A 17,749-nucleotide genomic window follows, 5' to 3' on the forward strand; every position below is an offset into this window, starting at 1 on the left:
TTCTGTGACCGCCCCAGGACTGTGTCCTTCCCTCAGGGTTTGTGTCGATGACCCACCTGCCTCCTCAGGAATTGCCATCCCTGCCTCCGAGTGCTTGCGTTTGGGATTTGAGAAAGTCATGGTTTCACAGCGCAGGCTTAAACAGCTGGGTCTGTTAAGGGGAATGCTTTGTAGTCCAGTGGTGACCCGAGAGAGCCCCGAGGAATCGCCCCGCTTTTTCAGGCTCCAGACCCACCGTTTAGGGAAAGCTCCCACCTCCGGAAGCAAACCAAGATATAAGCCTGTAAATGCCTCGCAGGTTACGAAAGCCAAACCTCAGGACAGCCAATCACAATCAACTAGGCTCCAAGCTGTAGCCAATCAGAAGTCAGTTCCTTGCTTTCCTGCCACCTTTTCTCCATGAAAATCTCTCCCCAGTGCTCGGTTTCGCACTGATGTATCCAAGAAGGTTTTTCCGCAAAAAATATTCTTAAAATGGTTAATACCCTTCTATTTATCTTTTAACAGGGCCTGGGTTTCATTTGCACTATGATAGTTAACTCTATAACGATGGAAAAGTTTAATTCTAACTACTTAATGAGAATGAGTTTTTAAAAATTAAATTCATATTTCTTTCTATATAAAAGTATTTTAACCTTAAAGTTGACCGTGTAATTAACTCACACATCACACTTGAATAAAATGTCACAACATGTCACCTTTTTAAAGATATGTGTTTTAATGATAAAAGACAGTATTAGTGAAGCTTTTTTGTATGTATCTTTTGTGACGTTAAACATGTACTGTCAAATACATAGATGTATATAAAAGTGGGTAAGAATATAAATCATTTTGTCAAGAGCTGTGCTTTCAAAGCCTTCTTAAAAGGCCAAAAAGATAAAGTTTCTCTTAGGAAATGACGCTTAGGAGTTAATAGTATCACAGTTACATCAGCTAAAGAAGGAAAATAACAAACTCTAAAAACCATCTTAACAGAAATCTTACTGCAAATAGGTGATTCTTTTCAACACAACACATAGAAAGAAGAATAATCTCAAAGGCAGGTATAACTTTCTTCCATGGTGTATTAAAAGTAGGAGTTTGGCTAATGGCTCCTGAATTGTAAAAGTTGCTGACAAACTCCCCTAGACTGTGCATAGTTTTTCCTCTTTAAAAAGTCATATAAAAAGATAGGTCAGCGTCCAGCAGAGCTAATATTGGTCCATAAGAAAAGTTATAAAAATATTACCATAAGAAAATTCCAGTTTAAAAGAAATTTGAAACCAATTCTAAGCATGGAAAAATAGCCATATGGCTGAGGTTAATTTTATAGTCAATCAATCTCCTCCTCCCCGCTAAAACAGCAATGGGACAGCTGCCCCATTATATTTGTTTTTTTCCTACAAAAATCAGTTTACCACCTGCTGGAATCCCAGCCCAGGAACCAGCCTGTGAAAGTAGGTGGCTCATGACCCTGTTTTATGATGACAATTGGCGTCCTCTTGTCTCTTCCAGAAGGATCAGTCTCAAGGTATATTTTGGCTAAAAAGAGTTTAAAAAACAAATAAATTCGGTTAGTTTCAACTAAAGTAAAATAATTAAAGAATGAAAAGACTTCCAATAAAAGTAGTAAATTTTCATTGGCCCAAAGCAGCCACTACTCCTCCATTTGAACAATTCCTTATTATTTTCTCACATCTGGAATGTGCATGTCTCATTATTGCCTGAAAAAAATTCCAAACTTTATGGAATTATCCTTACAGCATAATTATTCTTTACTTTGCAATAATGCAAAAAAATAAAAAGAAAAAGTACTGCCAGAAAGAATAGCATTCCTCAAAAGGAATTTATAAAATCTAGATTATCAGAGTTATGGAACTTTTACTATTTCCATAATTTAAAAAAATGAATTTAAGTCTCCAAGTAAATTGATATAATTATATCCTAAACTAGATAACAAAATATAATTTTCTTGTTCCTATTCTGAGATTCTTCAGTTTGAAAAAAATTCCATTATTCTTTAGTTCTGAAGATGAAAGCTAAGATTCTTCTGATTCTTCTCAGTTTTGATATATGGTTTTGGAGGATGTGATGCAGAGAAATCAGGAGCTTGGTAACAACTGTTCAGAATTATGTCCTAATTGCCCATGGGATCCAGCTTACCAGACTTCAAAGATTCTGCTTTCTCAACTTCATTGGCATCTTTTCCAATCCAAATAAAAATCTGCAAAATGAAGCAATAATAATACTCATAATTTTGGGAGTATAGAGGCAGTGTGAGCCTTATTCAATGTGCTTCTCACACCATCTCCCTTAATCTTCACAACAGCCCCAAAGTCAGGGATATGGAGATGCAGGTGCAGAGAAGTTCTGTCGCTTTCCTAATGTCTACACTTATTAAGAGGGACTTCCCCGGTGGCTCAGACGGTAAAGTGTCTGCCTACAATGTGAGAGACCTGGGTTCAATCCCTGGGTCAGGAAGATCCTCTGGAGAAGGAAATAGCAACCCACTCCAGTACTCTTGCCTGGAAAATCCCATGGATGGAGGAGCCTGGTAGGCTACAGTCCATGGGGTCGCAAAGAGTCAGACACGACTGAGCGGCTAAACTTTCACTCCAAATTTTCAACACTTATTAAGAGATGCTTGAATTTGTATCCAGGCAGTTTGACTCCAGATGGCACATTCTGGTATTTTATGTTTATATAGTATTTTTCTAGTTTATAAAGTGAGCCTTCCTGAAAATAACATACTGGCTGGTTTTTTTGCACACACGCTCCTGGGGTGTGTAAAGCAGGCATTATTCCCATATTATTATCCTGAGGGAGCCACATGTAGCTTGTTCACGGGCAATGCACACTCCCTTTAGGAACCCCTAACTTAAACCTAGCCTTCTCCTATGTTACGGTATCCTGTCACACTTTGGTAAAAGCGATACGTGTGTATGAGCTTAGCTGCTCAGTCGTGTCCCACTCTTTGCAACCCCATGGACGACAGCTTGCCAGACTCTTCTGTCCATGGGGATTCTCCAGGCAAGAATACTGGAGTGGGTTGCCATGCCCTCCTCCAGGGGATCTTCCCGACCCAGGGTTCGAACCCACATCTCCCACGTTGCAGGCCGATTCTTTACTGTCTGAGCCACCAGGAAAGCCCAAATATTGTTTAGTATTTAAATACTGATTCTTTAAAACCTGATATAAACTCTGCATGCATCCTTCTTGTCAAATGTAGGTTGTGTACTTCAATGATGAAAAATTCTCCTGAATTCCCTTATATTTAAATCACTTTAAGATCACTTGTTGGCAGAGAAATTTGGTCAAGTTGGTTTTGATTATATTCTAATTCATACTGAAAGTGCCGGAATATTTGCCTGCAGGCACAGAGCAAACCATGACAGCACAGCTGAGTAAATAAATAGTTTAAAAAAAAATGAAGGGTAGTACAGGAAATATTCTAAAGCATCCTTGATTATGCAAGCAACAGAGTTGACTACAAATGGAAAAGATTAAATTCTTCTGAATAACAAAACTTTCTTATTTTGTAATTCTTAAATACACAAAGGTGTTTTATTGACATGAGGTTTTACATTTCATATCTAGAAGTAAGTGGTCCATTCACTTAGGGAAAATCTGTGACCAGATCCCAAATTCAAATATGCTAATTCAAGACCAAGAAGCTAAAGTATAACATAACTGAATGATTTAGTGAGTAAGAACAGACCTAAGGATAACAAATCTCTGTGGTTGACTAAAGACTAGGCCTAATTCAGGGACATGCTTTATATTTGTTCTATATAATGTAGCACCTAACATATTTATTTTTCCTTGTCACTATTCTTAATTTGCTGCCCTTTAGTTGATAAATCATGTCTAACTCTTTTGCGAACCCATAGACTGTAGCCCTCCAGACTCCTCTGTCCATGTGATTTTTCAGGCAAGAATACCAGCGTGGGTTGCCATTTCCTTCTCTAGGGGATCTTCCCAACTCAGGGATCGAACCTGTGTCTTCTGCATTGTCAGGCAGATTCTTTACCAATAAACCATCAAAGACGCCATTATTAGTTTACATAGAGGTTAAAAGAAAATGACTCTCAGGTATGACTTCCCTGGTGGCTAAGACAATACAGAATCTGTACAAAGGATCAGACATGACTGAGCAACTAACACATAACACATGGATGTGATGTACAAAATCACCATTAACTTGCTACAAATAAAGATATATACATTAACAGTAACGTATTTTAGTGTGTAGATTCAAAAGTATTCTATTTGTTTCTTCTCCAGGGGAGAGGTCTCCTATGACTTCTTGTCAGATTTCAAGAGAAATTCTGAATATTTCAGTCTCCTTGAGGCATTGCAACCCACTAATGCATTTATTACTTATATGTATGAATAAACAAGAATGAATGAATGTCTGAAGAAATAAGGAACAAATGAATCTTACAAATAAATGAAAAACAGTTTTTTGTTGTTGTTTGTTGTTTTCACCTAAAATTAGACAGCCAAAGATGGATAGCTGCGGAATTATTTCCAGCTTAAGAAAACAATTTGCCATATGCATTAGTTTTATTTTTGCCAAACTGTGGAAAGTTTCTTATAAACATAGCCTAAATCCATGGGTCTATTTATTATTAAACTTGCCATTTCTCAAAGAAGGTTGTATCAGCTCCCAACTATAAGCACACTCTCTCGCTATGAACAAAATACAGTTTTACCTGTTCCCAAGCATCTAACAGCATGACATCATCTTCTGCTAAATCATCCTGAGTGAATTCTCCTGGAACCTCTTCAATCTGAAATAAAAATAAAAATAAAAAAGCTTTATAACCCAACAGTCAAGCAGTGATTTTTCTAATATAAAGGATACAAATGCTTTGTATTATCTGGAGCATAGGAAAAAAAAAGTTTGTCGTTTTTTTCCTTCCCTTTGGGCAATAAAGACTTAAATAATCATTTATCTATTTAATCATGTATCACAAACTGAGGCTATCTTATTTAGGGAGGAGAGTACTTAACATAAATATTGCATATGGCTTTAGAGAGACCATGCAAAAGCAATATAGCCATAGTTTCCTCTCCTTCCAGTTCCTAGTGACAAGTTGCTCCGCAGGTTTCTGTTGCCTTCCTAGTTCCTAAAGACATTTAAGTTTATGATGCAGGTATTAAATCTTCTTTCATTTTGTAGGTAGGTCAAGATTATTTTAATAAAATCAACAGGTCTGGTCATTTTTAAAAACCAATCATTTTCAATAAAATATTATAATAATATTCCATAAGCAAAGTGTCATTATTTTTATTTTAAATGGGTTAAATTGTGTTCTCCAGAGCTAACATGAAAGGGTAATGGGCTAGTTTAACAACCCAATACCAGCAGGCATTCACTAAAGTTCAAATTTTTGAAAGAATTCTGGCTGAGACTCCCCCTAATCATTAGGAAGGTGGTGATAGATTGGATTAGGGTTTGCAGTTCTTCACGTCTCCCCTCTGCATGTGACTCTGCAGGTGAAGCTGACTATGGCCTTGGCCAAGTCACATTAGCCAACAGGACTCAGCAGGGCCTCCTGTGCTCCCGGGCTGTGTCCACGGATAAACAGGCATGAACCTAACCTGCAGCCCCTTGAGCATGACAATAGCTATTTGTTGTAATCTGATGGTATTCTGAGATTGCTACACAAAAAACAAACACTAGCCATTTACAGAGGGCAAGAAATGTGTTTACATGTCTTTTTACAGAAGATACCATGCCAGGCACCGCTCTAATTCTTTATATGCAACAACCAAGATAATATTCACAACAACTCTCAGAAGTCGGTACTAGGATCAGCCCCATTTTTCAGATGAGAACATTATAACACAGAGAAGATAAGTGACCAGCCTAAGGTCACACGGCCAGGAAGAAATATCACCAGTAAGTGATATCGAACAGGCACACTGGTTCTAAAAGCTGTGCTTTGGACCAACAGACTCTGCTGTCTTGTATGAATCTACACCTCCAAAGCCTGTTTTCTGATGATGGTAATAAGATCAAACACTTGTTAGCAACACTCCTTTTCCTTAAAATGTTAAGAATTAGAGTTCCAAATGTCAAACAAGAAAATGGATAGGTGTAAAGAAAAAAGTGTATTTCTCTTAAATAGGTGTATGACAAAAGCCAAAAACTAATAGATTTTTTTTAACCTAAGAAAAAAGCCTAGGAATTATATTTGTAAGTATATATTTGCATATTCATTTTTGTAAAATATATCTTCATTGGAAACAAGCATGATATTTATAGCAATATTAGCAAATAATACTCTTAAGAAATTTGACAGGCTCACACTGAAGAAGATGTTATTTGGATGTGATACCAAATAACAGTCAAAAGAGTAAAACAGATTTCCTGACAACAGATTTATAAAATACAGGGATTTCCTGCAAAGTAGATGAACAATTGTGGTGCCTAACAACCTAATATTTATCACAATTCACCATTTAAATCTTTACTCTTTAGGTTGAATCACTTGTAAGCTTCAAGTGTGTTTCACATATGAGCAGTTTCTTCTTCAAAGCATTTTATTTCAAGTATGCAGTGTACCTGGAAAAATATTAATTTTCATGTGTGTGTTCAAAAGTAAAGCTTGTATTTACCAAGACATGGTAACCAAATCTTTAGTTCAAATTTTATCAGCAAAGAATTTGTTCCTTAAATGAAAAATTTACACAAAAACCTAGTATGTCAAATGGAGAAAGCAGAATTTTTGTGATTAAACTGAGATAAGAGGCTCAGCCCAGGATATTTCAGAGACCCACAGAAAATCACTCTTATACATAGAGACTTTTACTTCAAATTGCCTTGAATTCAAAGCTTGTGAATGTGACTGTGACATAAAATATTCCTGCTGATTTCAGCTCACTTGCAGGTGTGTGTAGAGCGTTCTGTGATTTTGCTCAAGGATCATAATATTTTCATAATGTTTTTCATTCCATCAACATGGTGAGACTTTTTACTCCCCTGGGAAACTGAAGTGTAAAATTTTCCATAGTTTGATCAGAGAAATCACGACTGCTGCCCACCGAAAGTGTCAAATTATTAAATTAATAAATCCAACCATGTGCATATGCATACAGCAATAACCACATGCTGAGACAGGTGCAAAGTAGCTGGTATTTTTAAGAGCCACTTGATTTATATGGTACATTACAGTATTCCCATGCTTTCCCATCCATTATCATTGGCTTTTATATCAACCCTGTGTGGAGCAAAGATTGTCATCTGTGGTTTGCAAGTAAATCAAAACTGGGAATGGGAGTAGGGATGTCACTGGAAAGAATCAGCAGGATCAGAATGCCTCCCCTTCTTCCCGTTGTTCAGTTCTATCCCATGGTTTCTCGGGACACTTACAATGAATCTTCCAGTTTTGTTGGAGCAGCCATAAAGCCGAGGAGGATGATCTTCAGCCTGGGATTCGAGCAGAGGGGAGGTCTGGTAGTCTTTTTTCCCTCCAAGGGAATTCCAAAACTCCTCTGTGGAAAACACACTGAGTTAACCTATGCATTTTCAGGAGCATATGGTCGGTATTGCTTTACAGTAATGAATAATTGCATCTCACCTCAAGTTCATTCTTAAGATACTTAAATATAGCAGGAGAGGTTACACAAATATAGCAGGTGCCATCACCCATAATTGCAACAAGTGAACGGGTTTTTAATGCCCTATAACCATTACAAAGTTCCTACTTATAAAAAAGATAAATTACATGATGAGCAAGGACACCAAATGTAAGTTCTGGCTCGTGTCCTTAGCCCCATCTGTACACACCTGGTTCGCGGCCTTCCTGAATCGTTGCAGTTTTGCATTTGAGGACACTTGCCACGTACTCTGCTCCTTTCTCCTCCTCCTGTGTAGCACCTTTTCCTACCCAGATGTAGCCATTATTTTGTCGCAGTTTCAGGACAAAAACATCATTGGAATTCAATGAATTTGCATCAACATCTACCTAGAGTATGAAGAAAAATAACACGATTTAAATTCATGGCTGGTCCCTCAGTAAAGATGCCCAAGGAGCTGTGCTGGTGCCAAACCACCTACAGACTTCTGTCCTGATCCAGGAATTAATTCAAGGGGCACTAGGACACCACTTGTTATTGTTGTTCAGTTGCTAAGTTGTGTCCAACTCTTTACGACTCCATGGACTGAGCTCACCAGCCTTCCCTGTCATTCACTACCTCTGGGAGCTTGCTTAAACTCATGTCCATTGAGTGGGTGATGCCATCCAACCATCTCACCCTCTGTTGCCCCTTCCTCCTCCTGCCTCCAATCTTTCCCAGCATCAGGGTCTTTTCCAGTGATTTGGCTCTTCACATCAGGTGGCCAGAGAACTGGAGCTTCAGCTTCAGCATCAGTCCTTCTAATGAACACCCAGGAATGATTTCCTTTAGGATTGACTGGTGTGATCTCCTTGCAGTCCAAGGGACTCTCAAGAGTCTTCTCCAACACCACAGTTCAAAAGCATCAATTCTTCAGCACTCAACCTTCTTTATAGTCCAGCTCTCACATCCATACATGACCACTGGAAAAACCACAGCTTTGACTAGACAGACCTCTGTTGGCAAAGTGATGTTCTGGCTTTTAATATGTTGTTTAGGTACAAAAAAATTCTCAGAGCCAGGCTTCAACACTACATAAACCCTGAACTTCCAGATGTTCAAACTGGATTTAGAAAAGCCAGAGGAACCAGAGATCAAATTGCCAACATCCACTGGATCTTCAAAAAAGCAAGAGTTCCAGAAAACCATCTACTTCTGCTTTATTGACTACGCCAAAGCCTTTGACTGCATGGATCACAGTGGAAAATTCGGTGTGGAAAATTCTGAAACAGACAGGAATACCAGACCACCTGACCTGCCTCTTGAGAAATCTATATGCAGGTCAGGAAGCAACAGTTAGAACTGGACAAGGAACAACACTGGTTCCAAATAGGCAAAGGAGTACGTCAAGGCTGTATACCATCACCATGCTTATTTAACTTCTATGCAAAGTACATCATGAGAAACACTGGGCTGGAAGAAGCACAAGCTGGAATCAAGATTTCCGGGAGAAATATCAATAACCTCAGATATGCTGATGACACCACCCTTATGGCAGAAAGAAACAAGAAGAACTGAAGAGCCTCTTGATGAAAGTCAAAGAGAGTGAAAAAGTTGGCTTAAAGCTCAACATTCAGAAAACTAAGATCATGGCATCCCATCATTTCATGGCAAATAGATAGAGAAACAATGGAAACAGTGAGAGACTATTTTTCTGGGCTCCAAAATCACTGCAGATGGTGACTGCAGGCATGAAATTAAAAGACGGTTGCTCCTTGGAAGAAAAGCCATGACCATCCTAGATAGCATATTAAAAAGCAGAGACCTTACTTTGCCAACAAAGGTCCATCAAGTCAAAGCTATGGTTTTTCTAGTAGTCATGCATGGATGTGAGAGTTGGACTATAAAAGCTGAGCACTAAAGAACTGATGCTTTTGAACTGTGGTGTTGGAGAAGACTCTTGAGAGTCCCTTGGACTGCAAGGAGATCCAACCAGTCCATCCTAAAGGACATCACCCTGAATATTCATTGGAAAGACTGAAGCTGGAGGTGAAACTCCAATAGTTTGGCCACCTCATGAGAAGAACTGACTCATCTGAAAAGACCCTGATGCTGGGAAAGATTGAAGGTGGGAGGAGAAGGGGACGACAGAGAATGAGATGGTTGGATGGCATCACTGACTCGATGGACATGAGTTTGAGTAAGATCCTGGAGCTGATGATGGACAGGTAAACCTGGCATGCTGTAGTCCATGGGGCTGCAAAGAGTCGGACACGACTGAGTGGTTGAAGTGAACTCACCTAGGTGCCACTAGGTAACTGCTAGGGGTTTAGAAACATTAGAACAGGAGCATGTATTGCTGGGTCACTGTAAGGCTCACCTGCCTGCATAATCCTCTGAGAATAAAATGAGGCAAATTTAAGTGATACATAACAAGGATAATATTCAAAGAGACCACAAAAAGGATGATGGCCTATAACTGATATTTGGAAAGAGGATATAACATTCCCAAATGACACACACAAAGCACAGTGTTCAGATTTTCTCTCCCCTACTAAAGAGGTTCGTCAAATAATCAAGGGGACATCTAAAAATCATAAAACAGGGAGTGAGATTTAATGTAAGAAAAGACTGTATCAGAGGTTGGCAAAAAGCTTCTCCAGGCTCAGATAAAAAAAGAATATTTAGAAGGGGTTAAAAGCATAGCACTGACAAACCCCCTTCCTTTTAACCAAGATGCTGTGGACACCGTCTGGGATGAGCCACGTCAGTGCAGTTCTGGTCCATGTGGCCCAGAGTGAGTGAGAGATGCCTGGTTGAGACCAGACTCCAGGCTGAGGATGAGCCTGAAGGGGGTGCCTCGGGGCAGCAACAAGGCATGTGCAGTCTCAGGCTTGGGGGGGAGCCTGCGGTCCTCGGATGGGCTGGTGTCTGTAAGCTTGTCATTTCGTGTCTCTGCCTGGTCTGAGGCTCTCTGGACACAGGTCTGTGTGACCGTGTGTGTGTTGCCTTTCCACAGGACTCTGTGTGCCGTGTGCTAGCAGGGAGACGAAGAAGGACGAGGAAGCAAGACTGCAATAGGGCACCCACGAAGGAGGAGGGATTTCAGCATGTGGTGTCCTGAGGCCAAGTGCAGAGACCCCTTTGGGAAGCAGCACCTGATGCCGCTTGACCAACTGTGTGGAGTGGCCAGAGGAAAGCGTCAGCATGTGGAACGCCGGTCTTGCCCAGGTTCATCAGACCCCTGTCCCCAGAGACAGCACTGGAGGAGCAAGGAAGCACTGCTGGAAGTTTTGAAGATGTGTTCCGGGTACTGGTCACACCCAGGGGAATGGTTATCATCCTCTTTCAGTAAGACGTTGGCCCCACGGACCAGGCTCGAAGGAATTCATCAGATGGGATGATGAAAACTGATAGGAATTGTGACTCCCAATTCCTAATCCAAATGTCTCCTTGTTTTGTGTGTGTGTCTGCTTTCAGTCACTCAGGCATGTCCAACTCCTTTTGACTCCATGAACTGTAGCCCACCAGGCTCCTCTGTCCATGGAATTTTCCAGATAAGAATACTGGAAAGGATTCCCACATTCTACTCCAGGGGATCTTCCTGACCCAGGGAATGAACCTGAATCTCCTGTATCACCTGCCCAGGCAGGTGAGCTCTTAACCAACTGCACCACCTGGGGAGCCCAAATGTCTCCTTGCTGTTATAGAGGAAAGAGCGTGGATGATGGAGAGACAGGTGATAAGAGGCCCATACCCAGACTGTGTGAGGTCAGTGTGGTAGTTCCACAAAAGAACCTTAGAAAGCTTTAGCCTCCCAGGAGATGAAAACAGAAAGCCTTATCAATAGTGTTTTGACTGGTGCATTTCAGAGAGGCTAGGAATGCAAAGGTTAGTTCAGGAGGCTGCAAGAAAAGAAAGAATCTGCATCACAAGCAGCTCACGATGCCTCATAAAGAAGTGTCCACTGGGAAGAGACCAGAACTGTTCTGATTCTCCTTGACTCTTGCCTCTGAAATCAGCTGAGAGGGCCTGGAGATGAAAACTTCACTTTCAATTTGACAGATTAAAAAATCAGTCATAATTGAACACATGAGAATCTAGGCACAGAATGTCGTGGATGAGTCAATACAGAATGGCATTTAAATTATATGACTAAATGAGATCACTCTGAAGAAGGCAAGACAGTCCTGGAGAGCTCAAGAGCTTCGAGGACAAGCAGAGAAGTCAGCAACTGGGTGGGAGGGAAAACAACCTTCAGAAGGGTGACCCTCAAGTGTGGAAGAAATCCTGCTAAGTGTGGGGTTTCAGAAGCCTAGTTAAAAAATAGTGTTTTGAGAAGACAGAAAAGAGCAACTGAGTCAAATGCTAGAAAGAGGCATCACAGAAGAGAATTTTGATGGCAAAAGGTAGGTCATTGACAAACTAGATAAAACCCACGTGGATGGTGTGGAGGGAAGGGATGGCTGAGTGGAACGACTTTTGATAGAGGAGGCTTAGCATAGCAGGGACAGTGAGGGGGTGAAGATGACTCTTCTGAGGATCTGTACTCTTAAGGAGTGCAGAGAAAGGATGTGGTAGCCGGGAGGGTCAGAGCCAGAGAGTTTTTAAAGAAAGGATGGAAGTGTTTTCAAGGCATGTTTGTGCTGCAGAGTAAGTAATCCAGGAGAGAAGAATAAGTCAGTGATATGAAGAGAAAGGAGATGACTGCCTGCACGAATGATGAACTAGAGTTAGGATGAGAGCATCGGACAGAGAAATCCAGGGAAGTCCTTAGAAAAACCCAGGACAGGGGACCCAGGACAGAAGTCAGTGACGGGGAATGGGGGCAGATGGAATGTGGTCTGAGACAGGAGTCATTTTATTTATGTAATAAATATGTATTCATTTATTTACCAGTGTATTAGTTTATACAAAAATTATTTTTATTAATGTATGGATAGCAATGTATCAATATTAATGTGTACCTTTGTGTATATATGTAAATTACTATTATAAAATGTTTATGAATTGTTAGCTATCAACAAATTAACAACTGAAATTGATTTCATACAATAGGCAAGAAGGAGAATTCTATATACAGATGCAGACAAGCTGGTGATATTGGAGGGGAGTAGACAAGGCAATCAGGCTTCCCACGTGGTTCCAGTGGTAAAGCTCACCCGCCAATGCAGGAGACGTAAGAGATGTGGGTTCGATCCCTGGGTCAGAGGGCATGGCAACCCACTCCAGTATCCTTGCCTGGAGAATCCCTCGGACAGAGGAGCCTGGTGAGCTACAATCCACAGAGTCACAGAGAGTCAGACACAACTGAAGCAACTTAGCACACACGCGTGCAGATAAGGGGATCTTGTGGGGTTATTTTTACATTCTCTGTGAACTCAGAATCCACTATCAGTCGAGAACTGGGATGTTGGAGATGTGGGGTGCGGGGGGTGTGCTGGGTGTGATGGGTGCAGAGGGTTCGTGGTCAGCCATGAGACTGGAGAATTGCTGGAAGAAATGGGGGCTAAAGGGCAGGAGACACTTGTCACACATTAGATGCTTGAGGTGCTAAAGCTATCGCCAAGGACAAGGTCTAGTACAGGACCACAAGTGTGGGATGAAGTGGGGTCAAGATAAGACTGCTAGATGAGAGGAGCCAGGAGACAGTGAGACAAGAGAGCCATCAAAGAAGAAAGAAGAGGGCAGGACCGTCGGCTCAGCGGACACAGGAAAGGGGATGGAGGAGGGAGACGGATAAGAAGGAATGAAGTCAATGGGGCAAAGGTGAGCAAGGAGGGGAGTCTGCCGTCCCATCCCTGCTCAGCCGGCATCGGGGAAAAACACAACTTCCACTCGAGAGGGCTGCATGGGCCTCTGTGACCTCAGAACACAGAACAGGAAAGGGGGTGGCTCAGAGGAGAGGCTCCAGGGGGAGGGGTGCTGTGACCCACCTGCTTTTAAGGGCTCATCTGAACAACTTGGCAGAGCAGTCCATGTTTGCGGACATACAGAGAGCGCAGGGCAGTTAGGAGACTGGGAGACCCGGGTTTCAATGATGGCTGAGGGGATGGGGTGAAGAACTGTGAAGAATCCTCCTGAAGTCAAAGTACTCAGCCATCCAAAACCCTGGGCCCACTGGCCTTGCCCCACACCTGGCGGGCTTGGGGCCTGACACCGCGATCTGGGGCTTGATTTCTTTCATAGCTGCCACTCACAGCAGCTCGTTTGGCCAGCTGAACTATGCCTCTGGTCCAGGGTGGCAAAGCTTGCTTTCCATGTTCTCTTACATTCGTGTAAATAAGGGCCTTCTCTCTTAACTTCCCCAGTGTGGTCACTGGACCATCACCTATGATCCATCCTCCCCCAGGCCTTTCAAGACAGAGCTTAAGCTGTCTCATGCCTTTAACAACTTGATTTGTTACATTCTTCTTCTTCTGTATATAATTCAATTTATTTTTAACTGAAGGATAATTGCTTTACAGTACTGTGTTGGTTTCTGCCAAACATCAACATGAATCAGTCATAAGTATACCTGTGTCCCCTCTCCATTATTCTTAAATCCATTTGTTTTGTTACGATGTGGCTGAAAAATACGAGAGGCCTGGTATCTGATTAACTTTTTACTTGATTCTCCTGCTTTTAGTATTTTTAATGGTGAACACTGGATAAGTTATAGCAATGAAAGGGGTTTACTTGCCACTTTTTTTTAAAGACTAATATTGGCTGATGGTTCGGGTCCACTGGCAAGTCCATGAGCAGGGCAGGTTTTATTGACTGCGTGACATTACCTCCACAATTCTGGTGATCGAAGCCAGGTTTCTTCGGACTTGAAAGAGGCGTGTAGGGGGGGCTGGCGCCTGACCTTCTTTCTTTGATGTTCCGTTCTTGTAAATAATAAGCGGTTTGTCTTTGAACAAACTCAGCAGGTGAGCAGGTTCTTTGCCTTGGGAGACTCGAATCTGGGGGCAGAGGGGATAAAGAAATGTAATAAAGAGGGCAATGAAAGAAGGCTGTATTTCCAAAGACGTCCTTACTTTTCTTTTTGAAAACAAAATTAAAAGTAAATAAAAAGTCAAGTGCAGGAGGAACGATGATTAACAGAAAATATAGGTTAATAATAACCAAGCACAGCTTCCTTGCCAACTTAGGAACCATTCATTATTCCAGATACAGCACACTGAGGCTGGGGGAGGTGGGTACACCACCACATTGCACTGCTTTCTGCTTCCATACTGCACCACTTGCATCTTAGCACAAAGATGTAAAAAAAAGGAAAAAAAAAGAGTAATTTGTATAAAAGATGACAAAGATAGCACTTTGTTGTTTTTCACTTTTGGAGATGTAGATGAACACATGTGTAAACATGCTAGTCGCTCAGTCGTGTCTGACTCTTTGTGACCCCATGGACTATAGCCTACCAGGCTCCTCTATCCATGGGATTCTTCAGCAAGAATAGTGGAGTGGGTTGCCATTTCCTTCTCCAAGGGAACTTCCCAACCCAGGGATCAAACCCAGGTCTCCTGCATTGCAGGTATATTCTTTACCATCTGGGCCACCATCATAATCTAGGAGTGAACAAAGATTTCAATCCAAACATCAAATGCTGGCAAAATAAACAGAATAGACTTTTACTTTTTAACTTGCCTATGGAAATGGTAATAGTAGATTTACTTAATATAATCATTGTCAGGATAAGGAAATTGAAGAAAATAAATGGTAAATGACTTAATTTCATCTATTAGTTTAACAGTCAGATACTGGATTAGACATGAATTTCCTATTTTTTGCATAAACTATTGATGCATTTATTTACATGAAGAGTTCAAATTTTGTGTCAGTCTCCTATTGTTTTTCAATTACCTTGCCTTTTGCAAAAATTGAACCATCTCCACTACCCTGGTCTGTTGTTTTTTTTTTTTAGAAACCAAGTGAATGAGAATGCTGAAGTACACACCATCGTGGGGAGGCCTAGGGAGCAGTGAAAGTTAACTCCACAGATAACCTGCAGTTAGCAGACATTTATTTAAATAAGCAAGTAGCCAATTATGAAACTGTGTTTTGAGTCACAACCCCAAAGCTTGGGGCAAGGTTAGCTAAGAGTACCTAAAACTCCTGTTGGCTTAGCATTTCCCATACCACTGAGAAAACCTCAGTTGCCAGATTGAGAGAAAGAGGGCTACTGATTAAAACCCATTCTCCACTGTGAATGAAAACAAGAAAAAGGGGAATTCCCCGGCAGTTCATGCTTAGGACTGCACTTCCATTGCAGGGAGTTCAGGTTCGATCCCTGATCGGGGAACTAAGATCCCACAAGCAACACAGCAAGGACAAAGAGAGAGAAAGAGAGAAAAGTAAATTGGAAATTTTTCAGTACTGTTGATAACAGTGTATGAGGTTTAAAATAGCGATTTTATTTATTGTAAACCTCTGCCATCTAGTGGTAAAACGAGGCATTATGATTTCATTGTTAATTCAGGATTCAAATGGCTGACAAATTCATTCACTGGGTGTATTAAATATTAGTTACTGTGAAATTTAGAATTTATAAGGCACAGTGCATATCTTCAAAGTTTTGTGTGATTTGGTAAGAATAGTTGAAAGATTGATTAAATGGCATTGATGATGTCAGTTCTTAGACATATTTCATTCAGGACATGAATGTAATAAATAGTTCATGGGGAAGTTCATAGGGAGTTAAGTGTATTTAAAGAATTTAATAATCTTGTTAACTTGTTAATTGACAATTAACAATATTAGTTTATTTTTAAAAATTAATAGGCATCTTTAAATTTAAGCCTAACTTGCTTTATTTATGAACCAAAAACCAAGATGGAAAGAAAACCAACTAGAAGACCAGATTGGACCTCCACATCTTACATATTATGCACTAAAGTATCAGACTTGCTTTTCTAATTAATTATTACCTTTGAATCAGGTAATAATTTAGATACAGATTTGATTTATAAAGATCTGAAAATGTATAAAGATTTGAAAACTGGAAAGTGATCAGCTGGAAGTGATGACTCAGGTAGAATGGTTTCAATACTTAGTAACAAGTGGCTGCCATTGATCTCATATGATTCTAAAGGAAAGATTCTTTGGGGCTCTAAATCTGTTAATAGCTTATTTTTGTTTCTATTTTTAAAAATTTGTCCCCTCTTTTCCAGAATCTGAGAGAACAAGTATGGCATGAGAGTAGGAATATTTAAATTCTGAAATGAAAAAAAGGAAATATTTAGAAAGTGTCAAATCTGCATCTCGACGTGGGAGAAGGGTTTTAACGAGACATTGGGCTTGCAAAACTTGTATGAGTTTAGGGGGTAAAAATATCCAACCTGCACAGCCTGTCCCCCAAGAGATCTATCCAACTGAACAGTCAGGAATGCGGAGGTTGTCAGCTCATCCCGCGTGGCATTTGCTCCTTGCCTGGAGGAACCAAAGCAAAACAAATTAGCTTGTATAAGTTTTAAGATCTTCTAAGGTAGGCATTTCAAACAGAAACTTGAGCTATTATGAAAGATCAAGAAGAAATCTTGCTGTTTTGACATAAAAAAGCCATAGACGGTATTGTTTTTTAAAGTACTAACACTGAGCCATGATCTATCCTATGTATTGTTTAGAACAACATATCACAGATATTTTTAATCTCCATTTCAAGGGTCCATTTTTAGTTCCATAATAACTTAGCTAAGTAGTCAATTCTGTCTGATTTCAACTTGGAGCTGCCTATTTTGGGAAACAATCTCAACAGTGAAAATAATCCATTTGAGTAGTATATGAGCCACATCTATTGGGCTGGATACTAGAGGCACTTTATTATTCCATGACTATTTGGTGAGCATAGTAACAGATGTGTGGACCCAGCAATGGAGGGGCTTTCCAATTGGCCCAGTGGGTAAAGAATCTGTCTGCAATGCAGGAGACACGGGAGACGCAGGTTCAATCTGTGGATCAGGAAGATCCCCTGGAGGAGGGCATGGCAACCCACTCCAATACTCTTGCCTGGAGAATCCCATCAACAGAGGAGCCTGGTGGGCAGTCTATAGTGTCGCAAAGAGTTGGACACGATTGAATTGAGTGAGCGCGCGCGCGCGCACACACACACACACACACACACACACACACAGAGGCAATGGAGAGGCCCCAATTTTGTCATTCTGGTCATTCTTCAAAGGAATTAGGAATAAAATGGTAAGAGAAGTTAAAGTATCAGTGACCA

At 40.7% G+C, this 17,749-nt stretch overlaps 1 protein-coding gene across 1 annotated transcript in view; it reads right to left on the bottom strand.

Annotated features, from left to right (window-relative positions):
• Window positions 1-694: 694 nt before the first annotated feature.
• The window catches only part of SCIN (scinderin), a 79,661-nt gene continuing 62,606 nt past the window's right edge, over window positions 695-17,749 (bottom strand). Inside the window, exons 10-16 of the mRNA XM_020873305.2 lie at window positions 16,866-16,956; window positions 14,319-14,489; window positions 7,778-7,955; window positions 7,361-7,482; window positions 4,695-4,772; window positions 2,143-2,203; window positions 695-1,521 (exon numbers count right to left, since the gene is read on the bottom strand). Coding sequence (XP_020728964.1) covers window positions 1,394-1,521; window positions 2,143-2,203; window positions 4,695-4,772; window positions 7,361-7,482; window positions 7,778-7,955; window positions 14,319-14,489; window positions 16,866-16,956 — 829 coding nt within the window. The 3' untranslated portion in view covers window positions 695-1,393. The remainder of the gene's footprint in view (window positions 1,522-2,142; window positions 2,204-4,694; window positions 4,773-7,360; window positions 7,483-7,777; window positions 7,956-14,318; window positions 14,490-16,865; window positions 16,957-17,749) is intronic.

Source organism: Odocoileus virginianus, chromosome 1, assembly GCF_023699985.2.
Source record: "Odocoileus virginianus isolate 20LAN1187 ecotype Illinois chromosome 1, Ovbor_1.2, whole genome shotgun sequence".
In the NCBI taxonomy this organism is placed as follows: Eukaryota; Metazoa; Chordata; class Mammalia; order Artiodactyla; family Cervidae; genus Odocoileus; species Odocoileus virginianus.